Source organism: Protopterus annectens, chromosome 5.part0, assembly GCF_019279795.1.
Source record: "Protopterus annectens isolate FY-2018-M chromosome 5.part0, PAN1.0, whole genome shotgun sequence".
In the NCBI taxonomy this organism is placed as follows: domain Eukaryota; kingdom Metazoa; phylum Chordata; order Ceratodontiformes; family Protopteridae; genus Protopterus; species Protopterus annectens.
Genome location: NC_056735.1, coordinates 1822924908 through 1822945099, shown reverse-complemented (window position 1 = coordinate 1822945099; position 20192 = coordinate 1822924908). Strand labels below are relative to the sequence as shown.

General features: G+C 36.6%; 1 protein-coding gene across 1 annotated transcript in view; it reads left to right on the top strand.

The window, feature by feature from the left end:
* The window catches only part of ADGRG7 (adhesion G protein-coupled receptor G7), a 974993-nt gene that overhangs the window by 590168 nt on the left and 364633 nt on the right, over positions 1 to 20192 (top strand). Inside the window, exon 11 of the mRNA XM_044071646.1 lies at positions 13850 to 13962. Within this exon, the coding sequence (XP_043927581.1) occupies positions 13850 to 13962 (113 nt within the window). The remainder of the gene's footprint in view (positions 1 to 13849; positions 13963 to 20192) is intronic.

Sequence of the window (20192 nt, the reverse complement as noted above, 5' to 3'; positions counted from 1 at the left end):
TATATTACTACTCTGTTTTCTGAGAAAATGCAGGAAATGAGTCAATTATGTATGACTTGCAGATCAAAGACAGTGCCATGATATGGATGGACTTTTGAAAAGATAAGTTGCAGGATCTACCACCTCCTCATGACTGATGTCTCATAAGTAATGGTGGTGGTGTTTTGTCTCTTCAATAAATATTGTTTTATTCTCCATTCATGACTATTTATTTTTTTAAATTCAAAGATATATTGAATAAAACAATAGAAACACTATGTTATCCTTTGAGGAAAAGAGCCCAAAAATGAGTAGCAAATCATACTCTTAAACTAGTACACAAAACAATGGAAGCAAATCTAGCAGAAAAGTGGTACAACTATGTAAACATTAAAAAGCTTGGAAAAAAACAATGGTGTGAAATGATAGCCAAGGAAATTGCAGAAACTGGCCAAATACATGACATGCACAGCTTGTATCATACCCATGCCTGCTCCTGCAGTATAGAGAGACTAATCTCTATCTCCAGCCTAGGCAACTTGACTAATTAGAACCTCAGATGCACAACAGAAGAAGAGTGGGGGAGGGACAGTAGCTCTGGCCAGCCACATGTTCAGCTCTGGATAGACAGATCTCATGTCAAAAGGAAGAGATATGTCAATGGTTGGCCTGACAAGCCTCTCAAACCATAGATGGTAGCTCTTGCTTGCATGAATCTGAAGGAGTTTCCATGTATAAGTTGTGAGGCATAAATGGCCTATATGCCTAAGCACCAATGGGAGGGGAGGTAAGACATACAAGGTGTCCTTAGTGGTCAGTATACAGGTAGGAATTCAAAATTACTGATGTATACCAGTGTGACAGCCTCACTGGATGGTTCTCAGCTCACATGATCTGAAAAGATACCCACATGGGGGATTCCCCCCTCCTTAATAATGATTGGGCTCCAGTCCAGTCAAGACAGGCATGATGGTGAGATAATCAGAAGTATAAAGAGTTATAGAAAAAAATGGATAGCTTCTTTTTCAAGGTTCAGCTGCATACAGTTCATTTGCTTCTGACTGAACATCAGCCAGTGTATTCAAGTGTGAGAAAATTTCATAGACTTAACTTTGAGAAACTTGTGAACCACCCCTACGGACAGATTTTAAAAGGGATTTAGTTAGGGAGGAGCTTTTAGAAGGACCCAAATATAAATCAGCTCAGATCCATCAATCAAATATGAAATTAAAATCACTGTAACTTATATTAAAAAACAAAAAAGTAAATGTTGATAATTTTGCAGCAGAAACTCTAAAAACTAATGGTGATGACAATTGTTGATTATTTATATAATATGGGCCCCACACCAATATAATGGAAAAATTAAGTTATCACACCAATTCAGAAAAATGGCAACAAGCTATCTTGGTAAAACTACAGGGGTATTACCCTTTTATTAGCAGCCAGTAAAGTTTTTGTTTCATTTATATATGTTCAATAAACTGAAAACAGAGAAAATCAATGCATAGAGTCCCAAGCAATCTTCATACTTGGCTCTAAATGCATAGATGACTTGTATTTGTACTGTTTTTGACAGTGTAGATATAATGCACTCTACGATGAACTACCAGGTGAGATGATATGTATCATTGAAAGCATTTATCATGATGGTCAGAGAAGAGCCAAAATGCATTTACAAGTAATAGAGCTGCTCAAAGTCAAGACTGTGGTACATCAAGGATGTGTATTCTCACTAGTGCTATTCAATGTAACAAACAAATGGACCTTTGAAAAGAGCTTGACAAACATTCTTCCTGGCATGGTGTATGCTGTTGACAATGCTAAAGTTCAAGAAATGTTAAATTCCTTACAGGAAAACTGTGAATGATATGGACTAAGAATCAATTAATTCAAAACTATAGTCATGCTAAATGACAACTTTCAGCAGGTATTAACTAATAAGTTGATAGAATAGTAGCAGACAATGGACTGGTATAAGGCAATAAAGGCAAACGCAGCTCCACAGTAGTTCACTTTATTGTAGACAAAAACAACAAAACGCCACAAAAAATGGTCATCCACTAAATGTAAACACCACAACTGTTGTTAAGCGCTTTCATCTGCCGATTGCAGACTTCATCAGAACACATTGTAATAACACAGCCTGAATAATTTAAACAGATTTTGGCGCCAAAACCATTTTAACTTCTTAAAGTCACAACACTCTCTTAACTGTTATGATTTCCTGAGTGCTGAAATACATACTTACGATCTATTCATAAATAACTCTATTGTAAACATATTTATACTCAAAGTACTACATACAAATTAATGGTACCAGTTATTTATGGATAGAGGCTATCCCAAAGGCCTATTAGATGACACTATTAAATATGTCAGCTCCCAATGGGAACATAAATATATTCCGTTATTGGGCAAACAAGGTAATATTCAAAATGTAAAATCTACTAGTAATTTTAAGGAAGGTAGAGTATGTGTTCTTACATATTCCCCTTATGTGAATCACATTAAGGACATCATAACCAGATATTGGGATATTGTTACAGCTTCAGATTCCAGTAGAGAAAAATTGGGTCAGTATCCGATTATAGTTTATAAGACAGCACCCAACATTAAGAAATTATTAGAGAAAGTAGGTAGTCAAGAAGTCACCAAGAAGGAAAAATGGACAAGTACAAAGAGATGTGGAAGATGCAAACAATGTAAATACATTAATAATTCATCCCATATTATATTAAATTATGTGAATCACACAAAAATCAGAAGTAGGGGTGGTAATTGTCATACAAAACAGGTTGTTTTCTATATAGGGAAGACAGAGAGACAATTGAGAAAGCGCATATATGAACATTATTATAAGATCAAAATTAAAGACCTCAATAATGCCCTATATAGACACATTAGCAAATTAGGTGAACAACACACATTCTTGTTCACTATAACTGATCAGGAATATATCAATCCAATGGGGGGAGATCGGAAAACAAAACTTGCTTGTAGGGAGAGTAAGTGGCAGATATTAGTTGATGCCACCAGAAATCCAGGACTTAATGATTTCATAATCAAACCTTTCCTCAATATTTAATAATAATGATATTATAATATTTTGATATACTTTTTTAGATAGATTTATTTCCATCATATATTATGGTTACATATTTATTCTTGCATTTAGCATACATGTTTTATATACACATATAATTTAAAGCTGTTAGTTTTTAGCTCAGATTTTTATTTAGCTTATTTACATCTATTTTATTGCATCTGATATATATTTATTTATGTATTTATTAATTATTAAGTAATTGGATTTTATTATAAATTATTTATTGCAGTACCATTAATTTGTATGTAGTACTTTGAGTATAAATATGTTTACAATAGAGTTATTTATGAATAGATCATTTCAGCACTCAGGAAATCATAACAGTTAAGAGAGTGTTGTGACTTTAAGAAGTTAAAATGGTTTTGGCGCCAAAATCTGTTTAAATTATTCAGGCTGTGTTATTACAATGTGTTCTGATGAAGTCTGCAATCGGCAGATGAAAGCGCTTAACAACAGTTGTGGTGTTTACATTTAGTGGATGACCGTTTTGTTTGTCTACAATAAAGTGAACTACTGTGGAGCTGCGTTTGCCTTTATTGCCTTATACCAGTCCATTGCCGGCTTTTGGTTCGTAAGTTGATAGAATAAGCAAACACTTTAAATATGTTGGTCTATCATAAACCTAATGGTGACACTGGCATCTCAAGTCACATAAGCACAGCCACCATAGCTTTCAAAAACTTAAAAATGCTCATGGAAACAACACAACACATCATCATACAAACAAACATTTGAATATCAATCTGCCATGAAATCATTTCTGCTTTATGGCACAGGGACATATTCTGTCCCGAAATCTAGCATCCAAAAGCTGAAATCATTTCAAGTACACTAATTGAAAGCAATTCTAAATATGAGTTTAAAAGATAATGAAGAAATGGCAACACTTGAGCAACATGCAATCAACTTTCTACAGTATATAAGCTAAAAAAGTGCAAGTTGTGATGGCTTGAACATATAATGTATATAAAGACCAATTTCCTACCAGTACGGTGCTGTATGTGTACAATGCCTGAAAACTGGGTGGTTCTGAGAATGGCAACAAAGAAAGTATGGATTAGTTATGTTGATGATAACTTGTATCTCCTACACTGGACAGCAGCTAATGCAGTAGCTGTACCAAAAAATCAAGAAATAATATAGGGACCGTTATTTGTGATATTATTCCCACTGGTGGTTACAGTGAAGGGGCCACACCTTATAGATGGTTATAGCACTAAGTATAAATGCATGGTGTAATTTATTATATACTTTTTTCTCTTCATTTTAAAGTTTCGCCCAGAAGGCAGAACCATTTTATATACTGCTTCTTCATACGCAGTTTAATACCATACAGATTCACGCCTTGTCTGTTTTATGTCCTCACTTGTCCTTACAACCAAAACATTACCACATTCACCCATCAGGAGATGAGAACACATTTTCTTTCCATTTAATCACACTAATTTTTAAATGCATACTACTTTACTGTATTTATGGTCTATAAAGCCCAATTAACACAGCCTGTACATTTAATGCATATCATTCTTCATTCATTTCTGTGGGTATTCCACCTCCTTTCCTGTAGTCTTAGCATCATTTATTTTTGCTGTTATCAGTCCGTATCATGCCCAGTTTTGACCAGATGTCATTTTAGCCCACCGTGACCCATCAGAATAACCAGCAGGAGAAGACAAATCGTAATACTCATTTCTCAGGCATCTGTTTCTCTCTAACATATCTAACACCATTACCTTTAAGACTCAAACAGAACTAGGATAAAATGGAGACTTATTCCAGCTTACATGTCAACTCTCTCCTTATAGTCTTTTGTGTTTAAACAAATATGTCTTACTCAGCCTTGATCTTTTCTCACATTAATTCTCTATATGTCAATCAATATCAACATCTCTCTATTCAACTATCTGTTTGTCATTTTGCTCACCTGTAACTGTGATAGTATTAAAGTGTGTTTTTGTACCTTACCAATTATGTTAACTGGACTATCAAGCATCAGCATATTTCCAACTGAGAACACTTTCAAAACAGCAAGAAACAGTTTAAGTTTCAGTTTCTTGTAATTGCGTCCTTTGTTCAATGTAACTTCATAGTACTCATATTCTACTAATGTAGGTCTCTCTGCTACCAATATTGTTTTTTATCTGGTTACCATAATTTATAAATCATTTTAAAAATTCTAACATCTGCCCAGACTTCCCATGTTTGAGCTCCAAGTCTGAAAATTGCAAATGTTTCATCAGTGCTATCCCCAATTAACTCCCTATACTCTTAAATTTAACTGTATTAACTGCCCACCATTTAAATCAAATATTGTTCAATTTGTTCAATTAATGATCTTCAGTAGCTTATCCCAGTCCTCATGCATCTGCTGTTTAATAGGTATCATCTGTCTCTGTTGATTCGATAAAAATATTTTGTAACCAGAGCCATTTACTTTATATACACTTGAAACAGTCATTTCAAGGTCTACAACACAGTTTATATAGATCCCAGATTATCTGTGACTTCCACCACATTCAGCCTTGACAATTTAGCTTCTCTGGTCACAGGGTCACAAAGGATCATGGCAGTGCCTCAGTGATTCAAGGCTTGATTTTTTCTTCATAATACTCCATTTCCATCACACACAATCCGCGGTGGTGGTGCTGCGGTAGCGTTGTCGCCTCACAGTAAGATGCTGTCCGGTTCGATTCTCAGCTAGAGCGTCTTCTGCATGCAGACATGCGTGAATGGGCGTACCTTCATTGAAGGTTGTGCTTCAGGGCTGGTAACTCGGCACGTAAAAGTCAACTACCAATCATTAGCGGACCGAGTTCTGCTGTGGCGACCCCTAACTGGGAAAAGCCGAAAGACGCAACAACAACACTCCATTTCCTCCATTATTGGCTAATAAGTGATACATTCAAATTACAGTATACCCAAAACTGTATTGAATATTTTTTTAATTGTAATATTTAGCAGTTTAAACTTTTTTTTGCTCAAACAATTTTTATTAATTTTCAAAAATAATAAATACAATAAATTTACTGCGGTGGTGGTGCTGCGGTAGCATTGTCGCCTCATAGCAAGACATTGTCCTGTTCGATTCTCAGCTAGAGCATCTTCTGTGTGGAGGCATACATGAATGGGGTGTGCCTTCGTTGAAGGTTGTGCATCAGGGCTGGTAACCCGGTACGTAAAAATCCACTACCAATCATTAGCTGGCCGGAGTTCCGCTGTGGTGACCCCTAAGCAGGAAAAGCCGAAAAACACAAAACAATAAATACAATACATTTATCTAATGAATAATTATTATAACAAGCTATGTACAATATATACATTTGGTCTAAATGAAAGGAAGAACAATTGAAAGGAGAAAGATACGCATTAATAAACATTTCTAATTCTTTCTCTTCTAGGTCAGAGAGATTGTGGTAGATTTTAGTGTTTCAGTAAGAGTAAGAATTTTCTTCCAAGGGTTGTTAGTCCGTTTTTTAGGAAAAAAATCTTGTTTCCTTGACTTTTATTTCCAGTAATGCTGTTTCTTTCAGTAAAATCAAAAATTCTTCAATATTTGGTTCTGAGGAGGATTTTCATGTTCTAGTAATACACTTTCTAGCAACTGCTAGTATAGTCCAAAGGGGATACAAGTTACTTTTACACATTTCATTTGTTTCAATAACATTCAAGAACATCAAAGACTTAGTTAATATAAATCTATCTGTAAATATACCTTGAAGAGAATTTCTAATCTCCTCCCAATAGTTTTTGATTTTGTTGCAATAATAAATTATGTGATTCCAATCAGCATAACAACTTAAAGAACATCTACAGCATGTAGTATTTCTAGAAGAATTTATTTTAGTTATCTTATTAGGAGTATAAAAAGCTCTATGCAGACTTGTAAATAAGAAGTTAATTTATTAGAGTACAACAATTTAATTTTACTTTCAATTGCTAGATTAATTGTATGTCCCTTAGTGATAAAATTCTAGAAATTTTGTTTAGGATTAACTTTATAATTTATTAAAATTTTGTATAGTTTTGATGTTAAATTTGTCAAGTTAAAATTGTTATATATCATTTCCTGTATACAAAATATTACTTTAGGTTCAGATTTACAGGAAGAGGAGTTAATTACGCTGCATAATTCTTGAGCATAAGATAAAATACTTTGAAGTATAAACCAATCTGTGTTTGGAATATCAAGTATGTTTTTTATTTCTTGAATATCTAGAACTAACAAACTCTGTACAATGTTTCCAACAAGTGAAATTTTTTGACTCCCAATTGTTAAATATACTTTTATGAATTTTGTTAGGGAAGCTTTTTGTAATTCTAAAGGGTATTAGTAATTCCCACCATAATTTTATGTCTATATTAGAATTTATGAAATATCTAAATAAATTGTAAATGTAGTTTACATAATTTAAATTAGTAGGTTTCATTAGTTTGATTGTTTAATAGGAGATTTTTTGCTAATTTATTTTCATTTAGAAAAATGATAGTATGGAGTGATTTCCATGCAGAAGAAAAGTTGGGGTCTATCCAATTAATAATTATTTTAAAAATTGAGGCTTTGATGTATGCTTCTAAATCCATAAAGCTGATTCCTCCCAGTTCCCAGGGTCTAATGTGATGAGAGAAGGCTATCCTATTTCATTTTGGAAACCATAGAAAGTTTAATAAGATTTTGTTAATGTCACTTAAAATCTTTTTGTTTGTTATCATAGGGATAGCTTGCACAATGTAGTTTATTTTCAGAAGTAGTATCATCTTTATTAATTATAATCTATCCTCGAATTTTAGGTATAATCTGTTCCATTTTTCTGTTAATGATTTTAAGGTAGTTAATATATTTTTATAGTTTGTAATTAAAGTTGTATTAATATTTTCACATAGTGAAATCCCTAAATAATAGTTGCAACCTGGTCCCCTATTATATGATTTAGATTTAAATGAGTATTTTTTTAATTCAAAAATAAATAATTACATTTTGTATCACTTATACATAAACCTCAATAATTCAGTTTAAACTTTTTGATAAATGAATTTACTTAAGGAGGCAGCAGACTTCAAGTGTGTGTGTGTGTGTGTGTGTGTGTGTGTGTGTGTGTGTGTGTGTGTGTGTGTGTGTGTGTGTGTGTGTGTGTGTGTGTGTGTGCGTGTGTGTGTACATGCACATGTCAACAACCTTGACAGATGAAACAAAAAGGTTTGCACAGATTAACAATGATATGCTTGGCATAGCTTTTGGTTGTCAGTAATGTTATAGTTATGTGTGAGGTATACTAAAGTACAGATAGATCATATGCTTTTTGCAAAAACATTTTTAGAAAATCATTGCATAAAACCTCTGCAAGATTGCAAAGAATATTGTTGATGTACTTCAGAAATGTTATATTGAATTACAGTACAAACCAGGTAGACTGATGTATACTACTGACATGTTACAGAGAACTTATTTAGACGAATGTAAGGAAGATTTAAAAGCTCTGTGGGTTGTTGTAGAAGTTCCAGTGGCTCTTTGGAAATTACAAGAATGTAAAACAACTACCAGAGAAGATGAAGAAATATAGTTGCTAAGAGAAAAGCTGTACTGTCTGGGTGTCCAGAGAATGTGAAGCATTAGCATCCATTAATTCAACCATGCTATACTTAAATCTTCAGAGATAAATTGCTGCAAATTCAGGATCCACAGTTTAAAGTTGTCAGAATTCCATTACAGATGAAGAACCAAATGCTTTTGAAAATACATGAATCTCATTTGAGAATATCAAAATGAAATGCAAAGAAAGAGCTAGAAATATCATGTATTGGCCTAACATGACAGCAGTGATAGAATAATTAGTGCAATGTTCTGCTGTGTGACATGCAGAGAAATCAAAACCAGAAAAAGGAAACAATACCGCTTTAACTTCTGACATTATTCAAGCTAAGGCGGTGACTTTTTTGGTGTAACAGTCACAGATTTCTCCTATGTGTTGACTATTTTTGAAGCATTCAATAGTTGTTCTATTAGAAGATCTGGCAACCTCTCCTATAGCAAATGTGCTAAAGCCAATATTTGTGAAGGATTGAGTACCTAGTAAAGTAACATCAGAGCAGTTTATAATTTGTCATTCAAGCATTCAAATGCATTTTTCAAAAAATCTAAGATTCAGCATATAACTTAACGTCCAAGATATCCGCAGTCAAATGGGCAAGTGAAATGTGTGAAATAGCTGCAAAAAATGTTATGCAGCAGATTCCATAGATACTCATCTTGCATAGGACCTAGCAAGTATCATACAGCAATTGGACAGGTGAAATACTTGGTACAGTCAGGGTGTCCTCAGGCCTCTATCCTAGGCCCATATTTGTTTAGGTTTTATCTTTCAGGTCTGTCTTTTTCATCTGAGGTGATATACAGTCTATATGCAGATCACCTGAAATTGGGTAAACTGATTACATGTGTTACAGATAAGGTATGTCTGCAAAAGAACTTAACTAAATTGACCATTTGAGCACAGGAGAATAATATGGTGATAAATACATAAAAAACTAAGCATGTGCGATTTAGGAGACATAACTTGAAATGTGAGTATTTAATACAGCACACAGTGATTGAAACTCTAGATTCATTTAAATACTTCGGTATATGGGTAGATCCAGGTTTGAGTTTTTCTAATCATATCGACCAATTGGTTAATGATAGTTATAGAACTGTAAGTTGCTAAAATGATTTATAAAGTCTAGGAAATCAGAAATGATGACGTCATTGTTTGTCAGTTACATTAGACCCAAACTTAAGCATGGAATAACAATATGGAAACCTTATAAGAATACAGTGGAAATATACCAAGAGCATCCATGGATGTAAAATTTAAGTTATTATGAAAGACTAAAATATCTGACCTTGTACAGTGTCTCCTAATAGATATTTAAGAGGAGATTGTATTCAGGTATATAGGATTTTTAGAGACAATTATTTCTAGGAATGTTTGTGGTTTTCAAAAAGTAGTAGAGAATCATCAGACAACCTATGTAGAAGATTCTATTTGAATGAGAAGTGTATTAATTGGTTCCCTGAGAGAGCAGCTGATGCATGAAACAGACTACCAAACTACATTAAAGCAAGCATTAGTCTAGATACGTTTGTGGGAACAACTAATTTCATATATTGGCAGGCTAGAAGGGCATTAATGCCCATTCTTGAAATATTTGTATATATGTATGTATGTTTGCATGTATGTTTTACATTGTTAAACCACTGAAATATGCCTTTGCAAGACATTTATCTCCTTACTAACTACTGATGGCAAAGCTGAGATTGAAACTGCCAATGTCTTTTAATCAACTGGTATCAGAAAAGAGAGTGCAGGTTTCAAAATTTCACAAAAGAAAAGTAGCAAAAATGTAGACAATACTGTGATAGATGCACTAGAAGCCTATCTTGTGTAAAAGAAGGTGAAAGAGTCAGAATGGCCCAGTCGCAAAAATGGATAAAGCCCCAACTGTAGTGCAGGCAACTCAATTTCAATTAGCAGTCCAGGTGCTTGTTGGAGCTTGTATGGGAGAATGGGAATGAGCAGTCATTACCAGCTTACCCATCCTTGGAGCAGGAAGGAAGTTATACCTAGCGGGTGTACAGGTGTTACACCCTCTGGAGTTCGAGCCTGTGGAGGACACACTCTAAGAGAAGTATAAATGATATACCCAAAGGAACAACAGTAAGAAAGCTGTATTTGAATTTTAACAAAAATTAGGTGCAGCATTAATTGTGGTAGAATAATGATTTGGAGGGATAATACTATGTAATTTTTTTTCCTACCTGACTAATACCAAGGTGGATTCAGCATGCTGAGGCACATTTCTCCTCAGGAGGCAGCCATAGTTTAGTTCATAACAGCAGCCAGGAGGGGTTGATCTGCTAAGGGAAAGGGTTGGCCATTTTAGAGGTCCAGCAAACTGTTCCACTTCCTGTCAGCTGACTGTCACTGTGGGACAGATGGGCTGATCAGGAATCCCAGGGAAAAATTAAAAAAATGTTGGAGTCTTGCCTAGCCTGGGAAAGAAAAGCAGTTATACAAAAGCTTCCCCCAGCCCTTCCTTCATAGTTACCAGACTTATTTCCTCATCCATGCTAGATCTACCAGCTCCTCCATGCCTCCCAGACTATTCTGGTGATCTGCTGGGGCCTGTCATGGATCACAGACTATGGGGCTAGGCACATCTGAGCTTCTATCCAGGGGGATACATGGAGTATCTCCCCACTTCTGCAGTAGCTTAGCCAAGCCTCACTTCTCCTGACCACACTGCCTCGGACAATGTCCCTAACCTCCATCAGGGATTGTTGTCTAAAGATGCCCACATACCGCCTTCCCCCCAGGATGGACAAGTCCATCTCTCCCTGCCACTCCATTAGTCACCTGAGATACTTGTCAAACGTAGGTTGCTTGGGTTGTAGTCAGATATTTATCCCTGTACACCACTGGCATGGCTAATTATACAAATGCTTAGAGAGATTAAGCAAAGAATATAATGCAAGGGCTATTTATTTATTTATTTTCATTTGTTTACCGGGAGTGTCCGACTGGGCCTAAAAATCGCCTATCTTCACCAGAGGCCCAGGGAGTAAAGCTCCATATATTAAAATGTTATCATATTAGAAAAAACATGTAAGAATACAAAGTGCAAACAATACAATGTTCATATAGGATACATGTTGAGAAAAATGTATTAAAATTAACAAATAGTAGAAGAAAGCACAATTATATAAAAAAATGAACACTTAATAATTAAAGAAACTTTAGAGGACATACTAGATGACTTTATGAACTACCTGATTACATCTATCACCGATTTTAAATTAGATTTTAAAATCAACATTTGCTAGGTAGCATTAATTCAATCTCAAAGGCACACCTACATAAATTCACAACTAATTTGTTTACCTGTATATTCTTATGAATCATTTGTTTATTATGATCTCTCCATCCTGTTCCTTTTGGTTTATTTCCATAAAAGAACGTTTTTCTGAAACCATACAAATATAGGAAGATCCTGGAAGACTGACAAAGTTTTAAGTTAACTCTCTAGCATACTTACATGCTCAGTCACATAATTTGCAGAAAGAGAGAGACTCGAGGAACCAAATAAATGACAGAGGATGGAACATATAAGCAGCTCATAACCTTAACCTTCTGGGCTAGTCTGTCAAGTATTCCCTAAATATAACCCAGTAATATGATAGAAGAACAACATATGCACATCCCTTTATATGCAAAGGCAAATATCCCAGTGCTTCAGAATCGTGTCATGATGCAGCAGGGTAACACATTTGCAAATTCTGTGTTATAGTCAGTAGCCAAAACATGGGGCCAATGAAACTACGGCACAACAGGTCACTGATGCATCAACAATGCCTTTAGCAACAAGTACTCTTTCACATTATGTTACATAGCAGCAAAGAAGAACATATAAGTTATGGAAAGAATTACATCAGTGGTACATTACAGGGCAATGGGACATTCGAACACTGCAAGGTCACTCAAAGCTGCGTCAGCAATGTTAGCCATTCTGCAGCTCCTTAAATGATAGCAGTAGTTTATTGCAGTCATATCATGGGTTATGTCCATTAAATGATATGTACCTTACTACAAGAGGCATCACTAAATCTATACAGGGCAAACAAATAAACTACTGCATCATCTGCAATGTTGGTAGCAGCAGTAATCTAAAAACATACTGTACATGCCATGAACTGAGAACCCAATGTCCTTTCACATTGAATGCTTGTCATGGCAGGGTACAGAACAGATGTACATATACACAGTACAAGGATAGTTGATGGCTGAAGCCAGAAAAGCATGCCAGTATTAGCAGTATCTGTGTTGTGTAATGAATTGTATGTGACACCATGTCCTCAATACAATCCAAACACAGTGTAAATATATCATTTTGTCTATAGTGGCAAAAGTCCTAACTGTTGCAAGCATGAGCAACAGTTTCACATGTTGCCAGCTACACACCAATAAAGTTCAAGGAATCAGTGAGATGCCATAAAAGCCACACATAGGAACAACAGGCTATGTATACAGGTGACCTACTCAGCATGCAAGGAACTGTGGATGTACTATCAGCTCCTAGGAGTAGCAAACACAAAGGCCAGCAACAGCTGTGAGCCATGAACAGATAGCATGCCCAATAACCCAAGTAGCAGCATGGGCTTATCTGGAATGTGACATTTAAACTGTGTAGTTTATTTATTTATTTATTTACCTCTGTTTGTATTTTAAGTGTCTTTATGCTATTCTGCTGTTGTAGCAACGTCATATCAGATCTTAGGTGAATTATGGTGGGACAAGTACTGTAAAACATTAACTTTCTCATTGTTGTCTACCTTAATTAGATTACTCTGCAAGAGAAAATCACAGCCAGATAAAGGTATTCTGCTAAGCCTTTAGCATTGTACAGTGTATAAAAAATGCTTTAACACTTCTCTTGACCACACCTTGTTAGAACTCATCTTACTCTGAATGTAGATGCTGTGTATATCCATTTTAAAATTTAGACATGAATTACAGCTAGTTAATTGCTTTGTATGTTGTCATACTCCCAAGTGAACAGATGAAATTAATATCTGTGTAGAAGAAAATTCTACTGTATAATATAGTGGTAATAAGGTCTGGTCTTAAATTCATGTTCTGCAGTCTGAGTTACTTAAATCACAGTACTTTTCCCCTGAGCAAAGCTCAGTTATGAAGGATGAGATTAATTATATGAACTTTTTTTTTTCAGAACTTTAAATATAACTATCGCTATGCAGATCCCTTGGATATTATCTCAAAAATTGGATGTGGACTATCCATTGTTGGACTGTTTTTCACAATTTTATTTCATGTTTCTACAAGGTAAGAAGTTGCCTATCGAACCCAGATAAACAATGTGTCACTTAGCTTCCAAACTCATTCTAAAGATGTCTTTATTGACTGTGTTGCATACTCTCTCATAAAAAGTGAGAAATAGCAAATATATCCTCCTGAAAGCCCATGCCCTCCATTACAGGATTGTGAGAAACCTTCTCCAGATCTTGCTTGACTGCAGTGCTTCACATATTAATTTAGCATCCTTCCACTCACTAAGGCTAACATTTCACATGCACATTGGTATTGCTGATAATTAAACTTTACTTGTTTTTCGCTTATTTTCCTCATCTTCATTTATTTAAATAGCTGGTGACACCTGAATGTACTGCATTTTAGCTCATCGTCTAAGTATATAACATCTGCTGTTTTACTTGATTTCTAATTGTGTTACTTTTTATGCTATCGACTATTTACTGCTACTATGATGCCTACGTCTTTAATGAGCTTGTGCATGTACAGACTAAACAGCACTTTTTTGTAAATGTTACTGCTTGTTCTTTTCCTGCCTACTCCTTGTTATGTTATCTTACACAAGGCCTGCGTCATGCCTGAAAAGTATCACTTTACCTGTGCACTTATCCAGTCAACAAATTCAAATCAATCAGTTAATCAATCAGTTATTCTCTCTGTTATGTGGTCAATAGCTGCAGTCTTTCATTCCCACCACTGTTATAAATAACAACCCAACTGATCAAATTGTATTGTAATTGGTGGGGGGGGGGGGTCGACTAAAGATGGAAGGAAAGAGCATTTTGCCATGGACAGTTGTACTTCATGGAATAGTGCATACATACACACCCACACTTAACTGTTAACAGCAAATGACTGTTATCTAAAGAAATTGTAAGTCACTAGTGTATTAGTACAGTGAAAGGGTATCTGACTATTCCATCTATGAGCCAGTGTTATACAAGTGCCCATGGTCAAAAAAAGATCAGCTGGGAAGATAGGTGATATTAGCTCTAGACCTGCATTGCTATGATGAAAGAGGAATTAGGAGATACTGCTGTATGCATGTCCCTTGATGGAAACCAAGGATTGTAGAGACACAGAAAGACATAATTTGCATGTATCTGGATGTGCACACATGAAAAGTAGGATCACTGCACATATATCTTGGTGAGGATATTTAAAAGAGGAAAAAGCTCCCACCATCAGAGCTATCTTCATAATACTACTCCAGAGTCACTTGTATCTCCAATCCTTGCTCTGCCTTCTATGTAGCTTCAGTGAACTGAACCTCTTCCAATCAGGTTTATTATGCCACTCATGGGGTAACCTAAATCAAATTAACAAGAAAGTAGATCACTTGGGTAACAGCTACTAAAAAGTAGCTGATTCCCATTGGACAAGTAGCATGGGATCATTAAAAAAAAACAAGTTATAAAAATAAAATGAAAATGCATTACAGAGTCAGGAAATTCTGTAAGCATATTTATAATGGTAATAAATAACAAAGAAGGTATGCACAGAGATTATGCTGCTTCATTTATTCACTTTATATAATAGAACAAAACATACATTATTAATGTAACTGTTTGCATTTTTTATTTTTATTTTTTTAATTTTTAACTATATACTTTATCAGTCAGAATAAACAATAGGTTCATAGGTTCATAATTTCATAGGTTTGTAGGAGGTTACTAGGCTAATGGCCCTAGGACCTTTACAAGCCTAGCCATGTAAACAGCCCCATACCCAAATTGGCAATAGTTAGATGGTCATTGTTAGCTGAGTGCTTATATGATCAGCACCTGCTTCCCCTGTCCATGAGGGATATAGCTGCCATCCCTGGTGTGAATTTACATCACCCATCCAATTGTCTAGGTTCCACTTCAAAAGGGTCATTGAGGAGCTCAACTTCACGTGAAACGGGAGCATGTTCCAGAGGATCTGCAATCTCTGGGTGACATGTCTGTCTCTTCATCATGTCATGTTGATGTCACAGGCAGTTTGAGATCCCTGGAGTGAGCAACTCTTGTCCTATTAGATTTGCAGATGTGCGGCGTTTTCATTAGGGCATTGTCAGAGACTGCTCTGTAGGGTAGGCACAGGTCACCTTTCAACAGCCTGTGTGATACAGAGTACAGTGACAGGGCTTTCAGTCTTTCCATGTAGGTCATGTTTTGGAAGGCCCTGAATTGTCTTGGTGAAAAACCTTTGTGGTCTGTCCAGCTGCTGCAGGTGTCTGGTGAGGTACATACAGAAGGGAGCATTATACTCAATTAGTGGTCTGTACAGCAAAGTTATAACCACCTCAGTGTTGGATGCAATGCCTTTATTTATGACATGCACAATGTAGAAGGCTTTCCTTAACACTACAGACACATGGTGATCAAAGTTTAGATTGCTATCAACCTGCGTTCTCAGGTCTCACACAACTGGTTTTGAGCTTAGATGGGTGCTATCAGTATCATAATTTGCAGGGGCTACTTCTTTGCCAAAAGGGATAATGAGGCATTTTTTACATTAAGTTTTAGTCCATGAATTTGGCACCAATCATTTGTCTGCGTCAGCCCTTTCTCTAATATGTTAACATCATTGGGAGACTCTATGAATGTGCCCAGTTTACAGTCATCTGCAAACTTGGTGAGCCACAGGCCATCTACTTTTGCTTGGACTTCAGAGAAATAGATTCCAAACAGTAGAGGGCCCAGCACCAATCCTTGTGGTACCCCACTGTTAGCTGGTCTACTGGTGGAAGTGGACTCCCCAACTTTGACAGTATGCGTTCTGTCAGTGAGACAGTTGGCTACCCATCTAGTGATGTATGAGTTAATCCCCAGGTGGGAGAGCTTCTCAATGATCTCCAAGTGGGGGATTGTGTTAAAAGCCTTGGCTAAATCAAGGTAATAGGTATGTACTGCTTTGCCCTCATCCAGGGCTTGGTGACATTCTCAAAGAAGTCCACCAGGTTTAATAAGCAGGATCTACCCTCAACAAAACCAAACTGGATCAGGTTGAAAGTATGAAGGTTGCCTTTGTTGGTAAGGTCCATGATGATTCTTTCCATAGCATTGCAGATAAGTCTGGTTAGGCTTATGAGTCGATAGTTCTCAGGGTCAGTTGATAGACCAACTTTGTGCAAGGGGATTACTGTTATTGTTGCTATTCTCCACTCTGCTGGAACAAAGTCAGTGCTCAGGCTATGGTTAAAGGTAGTGCCAGGTGGTTCTGCTAGGTCTTGTTTTAGATTTAGTAAGCAGCATGGGATGTGATCTAGTCCCATAGTGGCCGTGTTTTTGGCCTTGAAGAGTGCTTGTATGACCTGCTCTTTGGAGATGATTGGTAGAGGACTGGTGTCAGGAATGCTTTGGGGTTTGGCTGGTGGGGACACGGAGGATGAAGTTATTGCCAAATCTGTCAGTTAGCAGGTTGGCAATTTCCTCCATTTTTTTTGTAAGTAGTATTGCTCACTGTCTGTTTGGCACACAGCTGGGCATTCCCTTTTATGTTACATATGTAGCTAAAGAAAGCCTTATGATTGTCTTTAACAAGGGATGCTAATTTAGTCTTGTAACTGGCCTTAGAAAATTTTACTAGATATCTGATTTGTTTGTTCAAGTTGCAGAGGGTATTCTTCCTCTGTTGACTAAGTTCCCCCTTGTTTTTAGATATCAGTTTCTTTCTTTTATTGTATAAATTATTTATACTAACAGTCCACCAGGGTGGCTTGTTTTTATGGGAGGACCTGTTTTTTGTCCTGTCCAGTACAGCCAAGTCAATACCTTTGTTTAAGTGGCTATAAAGGGCATTAATGTACTCTTCTGCATAGGAAACATTGTTGGCTGTGTTAGCAGGGACTTTGAAACTTTTTATGCCATCACTTAGTAGGCTATAGTTTGCTTTGGAGAAATCTGTTCAGTTTTTTTCTGTAGTGTGGAGGTGTCAGGTCTGATCTTTACTTCAAATGAGACAGATTTATGGTCTGATTTTAACAGGGAGGGCAATACACAAGGGGTAGTACAGTGTCCCCCCCATGTTGGTGAGCACTAAGTCTAGGACATTTGAGGCCCTTTTGGGGCTATCGATCAACTGTTCTAGGGCATTTGAATTAACAAAGTCCAGGAACCTCTGAGCAGTCATGTTTGTGCTCATGTAAATCACCCATTCCATGGAAGGATAGTTGAAATCTCCCATGACCAAATTGTTTGGCTGTATACTGAGTGACCCTAACAAGTCCAAGAAGGCATTGTGCTTCCCCTGGTTCATGGTGGGGGACCTGTAGCTAGCGATAATGTGGTTGGGTATTTTACTTTTAGTTATCTGGACCTGGACTAGCTCAAGAGAGTTGTATTGTTTTACAAGTCTCGAGGTGTATTTGGATTTACTGAAGATGGTTACACCTCCACCTTATTTATTTTATTTATTTATTTATTTGCAGTTGGTTTACCAGGATAGTCCATTGGGCCAAAAGAACCCGTTTTCAATGGAGTCCTGGGGAGAAAAGCTCCAGAACAGACTAAACTTAGTTACATACACAAGATTGCTAAATATAATTAAATTATACAAGTAGTGGATAAAACATTTAGCTCAAAAATTCAAGAAGCATTCAAAACAATACAATAAATGAAGATTAATGCGAAGTATGTGAGCTGAGACAGTAAGGTGAATTACATAGCAGAGTTGTGTTGGAGAAGGAACACAACATTACATTACCTAGTATTTATTCTGAAGGGAAACAAGCTTTGTTAGGTGAAGTTGAGTCTCAAAGCATAAAGGAGGTAAGATGCCATATATTTATGAGGGGTGGGAGCAAGAACAATCCCATTGGGACCTGAGATGTGAATGGAGAGATTTTTTGAATATGTAGTGATTAGAGGTGGTACGGATGGGTGGTAGGAGTGAGTTCCAGAGACGGGAAAGGTTAGAGGATAGTAAGTGTTTACCTGGGGGATAAGATGGTTTATGGACTTCAAGTAGGTTTTGATTGTTGGACCTTAAGACTCTATTTGGTAGGTGCATTTTGAAGGCAGAAGACAGAGAGGGACAAAGAGAGGGGTTGAAAATGAGCTTATGAGCTAAAGTCAGCTGTATATAGGTAAGATGATTGGGTAGTTCGAGCCAATTTAGTTTTTGGAAAGAGGAACAGTGGTGGGTGGAGGACCTATGGCTATTAGCGAATTTGGCAATTTTGTTATAGCAGGAGGAAAGCTGGCTTTTTAGAGAGGTCTGAAGATTAGTCAGTAATGGAGCCCCGTAGAGAAGAGAGGGAATGAGAAAGGAGGAAGTGAGAGTGGTTTTGGAGGAGCTAGTAAGATACTGATTTTGACGGTAGAGCATACCTAGTTTTTGATGAGTTTTCTTAATATTTAGTTGTAGATGGGAGTTGAATTTAAGTTGATTGTCAATTAGAACACCTAGTAGCTTAGTTTCAGATACCAGTTCCAAGGGTGAGTTGTTTTGGCTGGTAATTGAGAAAGAGTTTATGTCAAAAGAAGTAGATTTGGAGGGGGTAAATACCATTAGTTTTGTTTTGGAGGCATTGAGTGCCAAGTGGTTTAAATTCATCCAATGCTCAGTAATTGAGAAAGCTTCTTGAGTGAGTTTTTGGAGCAGAGAGGGGGAGGTGGCAGAGCAGATAATTGTAGAATCGTCTGCATATTGGATGATGTTTGCAAATGGTATGGATTTGTGGAAGTCATTTATAAATATATTAAAGAGGAGGGGACCAAGAATAGATCCTTGGGGAACTCCAGTGGGGGTACTAAGGAAAGAGGAAGTGGCCTTCTTCCATATTACGGCTTGGTATCTGTTTGATAAATAACTGGAGAACCAATTTATGGAGGAGGGAGAGAGGTTAAGTTCTGAGAGTTTGGATAGGAGCAGGCTATGTGAAATAGTATCGAAGGCCTTGGAGAGGTCTAGTAGTAAGGTGGAAACAATGTGGCCGGAATCGCGTGCTCTATTAACAGTCTCAAGAAAGGACAGGAGGGCTGTCATAGTGCTATGATTTGGCCTGAATCCGTGTTGTGTAGGGGTTAAAAGGTTGTTATCTAAGAGATGTGGTAGGAGTTGAAGCTGGACACACTTTTCCAGGAGTTTAGATATAGGGGAGAGGATAGCAATAGGACGGAAGTTATTGACATTGCAATTGTTGCCTCCTTTATGGAGGGGGATGATGAAGGCTTGCTTCCATAGTAGGGGCACTGTGCATTCACGGATGGAGCGGTTGATTAGAATGCTGATGGGATAGGCAATTGCTTCATGGCTAT